The sequence below is a fragment of the Plectropomus leopardus genome, chromosome 18, assembly GCF_026936395.1.
Source record: "Plectropomus leopardus strain MGB_pleo_1.0 chromosome 18, ASM2693639v1, whole genome shotgun sequence".
In the NCBI taxonomy this organism is placed as follows: Eukaryota; Metazoa; Chordata; class Actinopteri; order Perciformes; family Serranidae; genus Plectropomus; species Plectropomus leopardus.
In genome coordinates, this window is record NC_142193.1 from 27,370,412 (window position 1) to 27,379,604 (window position 9,193).

The 9,193-nt window shown below is 34.3% G+C and overlaps 1 protein-coding gene across 1 annotated transcript; it reads left to right on the forward strand.

Annotated features, from left to right (window-relative positions):
* The first annotated feature begins 944 nt into the window (after window positions 1-944).
* On the forward strand, window positions 945-9,146 carry atp5mf (ATP synthase membrane subunit f). Its single transcript, XM_042504886.2, has 4 exons — window positions 945-1,010; window positions 3,130-3,237; window positions 8,799-8,915; window positions 9,027-9,146. Exons 1-4 carry the CDS (start codon window positions 995-997, stop codon window positions 9,053-9,055), a joined length of 270 nt encoding a protein of 89 aa, XP_042360820.1. The 5' UTR covers window positions 945-994; the 3' UTR covers window positions 9,056-9,146.
* The last annotated feature ends 47 nt before the right edge of the window (window positions 9,147-9,193 follow it).

Sequence of the window (9,193 nt, forward strand, 5' to 3'; positions counted from 1 at the left end):
ACTGAAGGGATTCTGACCAGGAAAAGTTTCAGCTGGTTGCAATCTGCAATCTTACACATTGGACCTTTTAAATGATCTATCCCAGCTGCAATTTAAGTGATGAAAAACATTATTGCATCAATAACTATAATTCAGTAATATATATTATTCTGAAAATAGCCATTCTGCATTATGGGTACTTTTACTTTTGGTACTTTGAGTACATTTTGATGCTGATGCAGGGCGGGGCTTGTACTTGTAACAGTGTTTTGCTAATTTTATTGAAGTAAAACAGCTGATGGATGAAGTACCTAAAAGCCATACAAGTATGGATATCTTTACAGAAAATGAAAGTTAAAGTTGCCTATTAAGATTTTACTTGAATATTTTAAAGCAGGCTTTCTGATGTTTATTATTTATACTTAAATATCACAAGTAATCTCATCATATAAAATGCATCAGTGAAAGTAAAAGAATAACTAAATGCTCTGACTAAATTAGCAAGCTGTCAGAATTTTGACACAAATACAAAAGACTTATGTAAAGTACAGATAGTCCCAAAAATAAAAAGTATAGTAACAAAGAAGCCATCATAACTTAGTATCATTAAACCACTAATTGATGACAGTAAGGTGAAAAATGCACAAACTAGCTGAGAGTTTGATGCACAATAAAACAACAAATTGCTGAAATTTATGTGCAAACAGTCAGGAAGTAGCTACCACCACAGGTGTGATTACACCTGAGTGATAAACTACAAACGGAGTTTCTCTTTCCTGAAACATTTCTGGAGGAGATCTTCATATACACCTTGTTTGTTGTTGCACCAGATGGTCGTTTTTCTGTGTAACGTGTTTTGATTGTAAATCCTTTTGGTCTAATTATGGGACTCTTGTTTTTATGTCTTCTGCTGCCCTCTACCGCATCGACCAAAAAACTACATCTCCTCCCAGAATGCACCTCGTCCTTTTATTCCCATGATTCTGCGCGGCGAATCCCTTTGCACAATTTCAAGATGGCGGACAGACCAGGTAAAACAGCGTGTCCTCTGCTAAAATAATCGTAATTTCTAATCTATCTTGTGTTTAGTCGTTGGTATATCACCGCGTTAACGTGTGCAGTGTGTGTTTTTCTGGCGGGAAACCGTCGGTGAGTCACTTTAAGGCTTTTGTCCGGTTGAAGGCCTCGGTGAATCCGTGAAGTCACGTCAAGGACTTTGCGTGTCATTGCCGGTGTTTTGTAGTAAAAATGAATCTCAGAGTTACTTTTTGGGCATTTAACTTTTGATGCTTGTTGAACAAAAGCTTTCGATGTGATTGCAACTCGGACGAAGCATCTACTTTGAAGATGTCTTTGCATTTTACGCGGATATAACCGCCTCGCTAGCTAGCAAGCTTGCACGTTAGCCTGCAGACCCACAGTGCAAAACATTACCCCAAACTGTACAAACTCTGATACAGTTTCATCATTTAAGCAATTCATCGCAAAGAAATAAAACAAAACGTCGTGTTTTGCTTTACTGTGTTTTTTTTAGCCGATGGGCTAAGATAACTTCATTGATTGGAGCTGTAATGTAGCTACACACATGCTAAATGTCCACTGTGTTAAAAGTTAGCTCCACACAGGAAACAACGAGCAGTTTTTTTTGTTTTACAGTTTATTAACCCTCTGAAATCCGAGCAAGTTGGTTTGATTCTTCCAGAAACACAAGGAAAAGTCAATGAAAAACTTCTCTAAATGACCCCAAAATCTATCAAAAAGTTACCAGAAAGTTACCTGGAAATAAATTAAATAAATAAATAAGTAAAATGTTTTATTTTTGTTTTTGTTAAGTAAAAACGATGACAATGTTGAAATATATCTATACATTTTTGTTTTGTAAACAGTATTTAATTGTGTAATTATAATAATTATTCATCTAGTTCATTTTTCCTTTTTTAAGGATAATTTTTCAAAACACCTTCCCAATTTTTAAAAATACAAATCTTTAGGGCACTTTCTCTTACTAATTTCTATTTTTTTTTTAATGCTTTAGATTTAAGAAATCAAACCAATTTGCTCAGGTTCGAGCAGTTAAATTGGCTGTGTACGGCATCTAATTGTTGCAGCGCAAGAAAATTGTGAATTCATGTCTCAGTAAGTTTACAAACAGCAATAAAACATTACAACAAACAGAAAAAACAAGGGATTGGAGCACAAACAGAAATTATAAATCAGTACATGAAATGTTCATGGTACTCAGAATCAAGGTTGTAGTAGCGTTAATACTTTTAGATTGTATAATTGATGTAATGTATTATTTGAAATCATTTTCAAAAATTGAAGAGTGAGGTCAATGATTGGAAAAATTAGATTCATTAATGTAAGATTTCGCAAGTAATACAATAATATTGATATTATAGTAATGATTTGGTGGATGAAAACAGCTAGTGTAAAAGTCAAAAGTCAATGCAGTTAATGATTGTTGTGTGTATTAATTAGTTTGCTATCAAGAGTCTTGAATACTAGTCTTGTCTATAAATTGTAAAGCTAAAATTATTAATTCAATAGTTTTTAGCTACCAAATGAATTATCAGTTAATCTGGTGAAAGAGTAATTGGTTTAAATCTGAAAGGAAAAATGCGATAGCAAACTGTATGTCTTTTGGGTGCCAACAAATCAAGACATTTGAGGACATCATCTTGAGCTTGGGGAGTCACTGATTCATGTTTTTCACCATTTTCTGTTATTTTTTAGGCTAAGCAACTAATTGTGTATTTAAAAAAAATCCACAAATGAAGAAAGGAAAGTATTTGTTAGATGTAGCCCCAAAAACGCTGTAATGTAGTCAAAAATGCCCATTATAAATTTGTAAGAATCCGAGATGACGTTTGTAACTTTTATGTTTTGTCCTGGTACGTACGATAAACAAAAGCCTCATATTTGAAATATTGGAATCTGGAAATGATTGCCAACTTTGGTTGATTGAAAGATCTTCAAAATTTTTGCAGAATAATTTTCTTTTGACCGATTATTTAACTTGTTAAATATTTACTCTTTAGCTACATTTACTTTTTAAAATCCTGTGGATGAAGTGTTTGTTTACTTCATTTATAAATCAGAGCCACAACATGTTCTTAAACTCTCTTTGCTGTTTCCTCTTGTGACCAGTTCCCGTAGTTGAGAAGCGGCTGTTGGACGTGAAACTGGGTGAACTGGGAACCTGGCTTGGAGGTCGCGACTTCAGTCCCAACGGTCTCATCGCAGCCATTCGCAGGGGTGAGAAAACCTGTTCTGACTTAAACTCTGTCATGACTTAAAAACGTTTAACAAGTGAGCCGACTTCTGAAATGTCGTCAAAAATTATTTAAAAAAATAAACAACAAAATGCATAAGTATACTATGTTGTCGACAATCATGAAAAACCATCATGGTATAGTACGTCGTCCAAACGTGAAAAAAGTCATAGTATAGCATATCCTCCAAAATCATGAAACGTCATAGTTTATTAAGTTGTCCAAAGTCATGAAAAACCTTATGCTATGTTATGAAAAATGAAGAAAAAAATTCACGTAAATTAATAAATTAGGATGTCATTAAAATTGACCCAAACACATCAAACTAGACTATGTCTTCAAAGATGAACCAAATTGGCACAAATGTCAAAATATGACCTCTCCAAAAAATAGCCAAAAATGCCTCAAAACAACTTAAAAGAGCCTTCTGACACATGCCATAGCATTGTTTGTTTTTAAAACGACCAAAAACACCATAATTTTGCATGTCGAAAAAATGACTGAAAAAACAAGGCTATAGTATGGCAAAAATGTCAAAATATGACCTCTCCAAAAAATGGCTTAAAACCACTTTAAATCGCATAGAATAGCGTGCCAAGACACGCCATTGCATAGAAATCTGCAAAAATGACCAAAAACACCATTAAATGGCATGTTGAAAAATCCACCAAAACGGCAAGGCTATAGTATGGCAAAAATGTCAAAATATGACATCTCCCAAAAACAGCTTAAAATACCTCAAAACAACTTAAAAGAGCCTGCTAACACATGCAATAGCATTCTTTCTTTTTAAAATGGCCAAAAACGCCATAATTTTGCACGTCGAAAAAATGACAGAAAAAGCAAGGCTTTAGTATGGCAAAAATGTCAAAATATGGCATGACCCAAAAACAGCCAAAAACGCCTCAAAACAGCATAAAAGAGCCTAATTAAACATGCTATAGTATTCATTGTTGCAAAAATGGCCAAAAACAAACAAAAAAAGCATGTTGAAAAAATGACTGAAAAAGTAAGGCTATAGTATGGCAAAAATGTCAAAATATGACCTCTCCAAAAAATGGCTTAAAACCACTTTAAATCGCATAAAATAGCCTGTTGACACATGCCATTGCATAGAAATCTGCAAAAATGACCAAAACATAAAAAAATGGCATGTTGAAAAATCCACCAAAAGCAAGGCTATAGTATGGCAAAAATGTCAAAATATGACATCTCCCAAAAACAGCTTAAAATACCTCAAAACAACTTAAAAGAGCCTGCTAACACATGCCATAGCATTCTTTCTTTTTAAAATGGCCAAAAACGCCATAATTTTGCACGTCGAAAAAATGAAAAAATGACAGAAAAAGTAAGGCTATAGTATGGCAAAAATGTCAAAATATGGCATGTCCCAAAACAGCTTAAAATACCTCAAAACAACAAAGAGCCTGCTAACACATGCCATAGCATTCTTTCTTTTAAAATGGCCAAAAACATCATAATTTGGCATGTCGAAAAATGACCGAAAAAGCAAGGCTATAGTATGGCAAAAATGTCAAAATATGACCATCTCAAAAACAGCTTAAAATACCTCAAAACAACTTAAAAGAGCCTGCTAACACATGCCATAGCATTCTTTCTTTTTAAAACAAAAACATAAAAATTTTGGCATGTTGAAAAAATTACAGAGAAAGCAAGGCTATAGTATGGCAAAAAAGTCAAAATATGACATCTCCCAAAAACAGCTTAAAATACCTCAAAACAACTTAAAAGAGCCTGCTAACACATGCAATAGCATTCTTTCTTTTTAAAACGGCCTAAAACACCAAAATTTGGCATGTCGAAAAAATGACCGAAAAAGCAAGGCTATAGTGTGGCAAAAATGTCAAAATATGACATCTCCCAAAAATAGCCAAAAACGCCTCAAAACAGCATAAAAGAGCCTAATTACACATGCCATAGTATTCTGTGTTGCAAAAATGGCCAAAAACAACAAAAAAGTATGTTGAAAAAATGACCGAAAAAGCAAGGCTATAGTATGGCAAAAATGTCAAAATATGACCTCTCCAAAAAACTGCTGAAAACCACTTAAAACTGTATAAAATAACGTGCCGAGACACGCCATAGCATAGAAATCTGCAAAAAACACCAAAAACTTGGCATGTTGAAAAATCCACCAAAAAGCAAGGCTATAGTATGGCAAAAATGTCAAAATATGACATCTCCCAAAAACAGCTTAAAATACCTCAAAACAACTTAAAAGAGCCTGCTAACAAAAGCAATAACATTCTTTCTTTTTAAAAATGGCCAAAACAATAATTTTGCATGTCGAAAAATGACTGAAAAAGCAAGGCTATAGTATGGCAAAAAAGTCAAAATATGACATCTCCAAAAACAGCTTAAAATACCTCAAAACAGCATAAAAGATCCTAATGACACATGCCATAGCATTCTTTCTTTTAAAATGGCCAAAAGCATCATAATTTTGCATGTCGAAAAATGACTGAAAAAGCAAGGCTATAGTATGGCAAAAAGTCAAAATATGACATCTCCCAAAAACAAGCTTAAAATACCTCAAAACAACAAAAGAGCCTGCTAACACATGCAATAGCATTCTTTCTTTTAAAACCTAAAACACCAAAATTTGGCATGTCGAAAAATGACAGAGAAAGCAAGGCTATAGTATGGCAAAAATGTCAAAATATGACCTCTCCAAAAAATAGCCAAAAATGCCTCAAAACAATTTAAAAGAGCCTGCTAACACATGCCATAGCATTCTTTCTTTTTAAAATGGCCAAAAACGCCATAATTTTGCACGTCGAAAAAATGACCGAAAAAGCAAGGCTATAGTATGGCAAAAATGTCAAAATATGACCTCTCCAAAAAACAGCTTAAAATACCTCAAAACAACTTAAAAGAGCCTGCTAACACATGCCATAGCATTCTTTCTTTTTAAAACGGCCTAAAACACCAAAATTTGGCATGTCGAAAAAATGACCGAAAAAGCAAGGCTATAGTATGGCAAAAATGTCAAAATATGACCTCTCCAAAAAACAGCTTAAAATACCTCAAAACAACTTAAAAGAGCCTGCTAACACATGCCATAGCATTCTTTCTTTTTAAAACGGCCTAAAACACCAAAATTTGGCATGTCGAAAAAATGACCGAAAACGCAAGGCTATAGTATGGCAAAAATGTCAAAATATGACATCTCCCAAAAACAGCTTAAAATACCTCAAAACAATTTAAAAGAGCCTGCTAACACATGCAATAGCATAGAATGTTGCAAAAATGTCCAAAAATGCCATAATTTGGCATGTCGAAAAAATGACCAAAAAAGCAAGGCTATAGTAAGGCAAAAATGTCAAAATATGACCTCTCCAAAAAATGGCTTAAAACCACTTTAAATCGCATAAAATAGCGTGCCAAGACACGCCATTGTATAGAAATCTGCAAAAATGACCAAAAACACCATTAAATGGCATGTTGAAAAATCCACCAAAACGGCAAGGCTATAGCATGGCAAAAATGTCAAAATATGACCTCTCCAAAAAACTGCTGAAAACCACTTAAAACTGTATAAAATAACGTGCCGAGACACGCCATTGCATAGAAATCTGCAAAAAACACCAAAAACATAAAAAAATGGCATGTTGAAAAATCCACCAAAAAGCAAGGCTATAGTATGGCAAAAATGTCAAAATATGACATCTCCCAAAAACAGCTTAAAATACCTCAAAACAACTTAAAAGAGCCTGCTAACACATGCCATAGCATTCTTTCTTTTTAAAATGGCCAAAAACGCCATAATTTTGCATGTCGAAAAAATGACTGAAAAAGCAAGGCTATAGTATGGCAAAAAGTCAAAATATGACATCTCCAAAAACAGCTTAAAACACCTCAAAACAACATAAAGATCCTAATGACACATGCAATAGCATTCTTTCTTTTTAAAACGGCCTAAAACACCAAAATTTGGCATGTCGAAAAAATGATCGAAAAAGCAAGGCTATAGTATGGCAAAAATGTCAAAATATGGCATGTCCCAAAAATAGCCAAAAACACCTCAAAACAGCATAAAAGAGCCTGTTGACACATGCCACAGCATAGAACGTTGCAAAAATGGCCAAAAACATCATAATTTGGCAAGTCGAAAAAATGACAGAGAAAGCAAGGCTATAGTATGGCAAAAATGTCAAAATATGACATCTCCCAAAAACAGCTTAAAACCACTTTAAATCGCATAAAACAGTGTGCCAAGACACGCCATTGCATAGAAATCTGCAAAAATGACCAAAAACACCATTAAATGGCATGTTGAAAAATCCACCAAAACGGCAAGGCTATAGTATGGCAAAAATGTCAAAATATGACATCTCCCAAAAACAGCTTAAAATACCTCAAAACAACTTAAAAGAGCCTGCTAACACATGCAATAGCATTCTTTCTTTTTAAAACGGCCAAAAACGCCATAATTTTGCACGTCGAAAAAATGACCAAAAAAGCAAGGCTATAGTATGGCAAAAATGTCAAAATATGACATCTCCCAAAAACAGCTTAAAATACCTCAAAACAACTTAAAAGAGCCTGCTAACACATGCCATAGCATAGAATGTTGCAAAAATGTCCAAAAACGCCATAATTTTGCATGTTGAAAAAATGACCAAAAAACAAGGCTATAGTATGGCAAAAATGTCAAAATATGACCTCTCCAAAAAATGGCTTAAAACCACTTTAAATCGCATAAAATAGCGTGCCAAGACACGCCATTGTATGGAAATCTGCAAAAATGACCAAAAACACCATTAAATGGCATGTTGAAAAATCCACCAAAACGGCAAGGCTATAGTATGGCAAAAATGTCAAAATATGGCATGTCCCAAAAATAGCCAAAAACGCCTCAAAACAGCATAAAAGAGCCTGTTGACACATGCCACAGCATAGAACGTTGCAAAAATGGCCAAAAACATCATAATTTGGCAAGTCGAAAAAATGACCGGAAAAGCAAGGCTATAGTATGGCAAAAATGTCAAAATATGACCTCTCCAAAAAACTGCTGAAAACCACTTAAAACTGTATAAAATAACGTGCCGAGACACGCCATTGCATAGAAATCTGCAAAAAACACCAAAAACATTTTAAAAAATGGCATGTTGAAAAATCCACCAAAACAGCAAGGCTATAGTATGGCAAAAATGTCAAAATAGGACATGTCCAAAAAATAGCCAAAAACGGCTCAAAATAGCATAAAAGAGCTTAATGACACATGCCATAGCATAGATCGTTGCAAAAATGGCCAAAATAAGAAAAAAAAGCATATCGAAAAAATGACTGAAAAAGCAAGGCTATAGTATGGCAAAAAAGTCAAAATGTGACAATTCCTAAAAACAGCTTAAAACACCTCAAAACAGCATAAACGATCCTAATGACACATGCCATAGCATAGATTGTTGCAAAAACAACAAAAAAGCATGTATTTTAACATATTTTAGCTTGTAGAGCTCTCTTTATCTGTATCTGTATAAACTGAGTCTAACAGTTTTGGTGTTTGTCTTTCTCCTCCAGGCCATGAGAGATACTACAGCAAGTACATCGATGTGAAGAGAGGAGGCATCGGTGGTGTCGCCATGGTGCTCGGGGCCTACGTGGTACTGAGCTACGTGTGGCAATACGACCACATCAGTAAGAAACACACGTTTTTACAACAGTATTTCTAAAGATAGATACAATATTTCATCATTATTTTAAAAGGTGCGCACATAACCAGTAAATTGTTTCCTCCATATTTTGCAGAACATGATCGCTGGAGGAAGTACCACTAAGCCCTTTCAGCAGAAATCAGGCCTTGAACCTCTTTCTTCTCCCAACTGTTAAATATGTGACCAATAAACAATACTAAGATTTATTACTGGATCTCATTTGTTTGTTGTGTATTTAATAGCAGCTGTGTTAAAGAGACA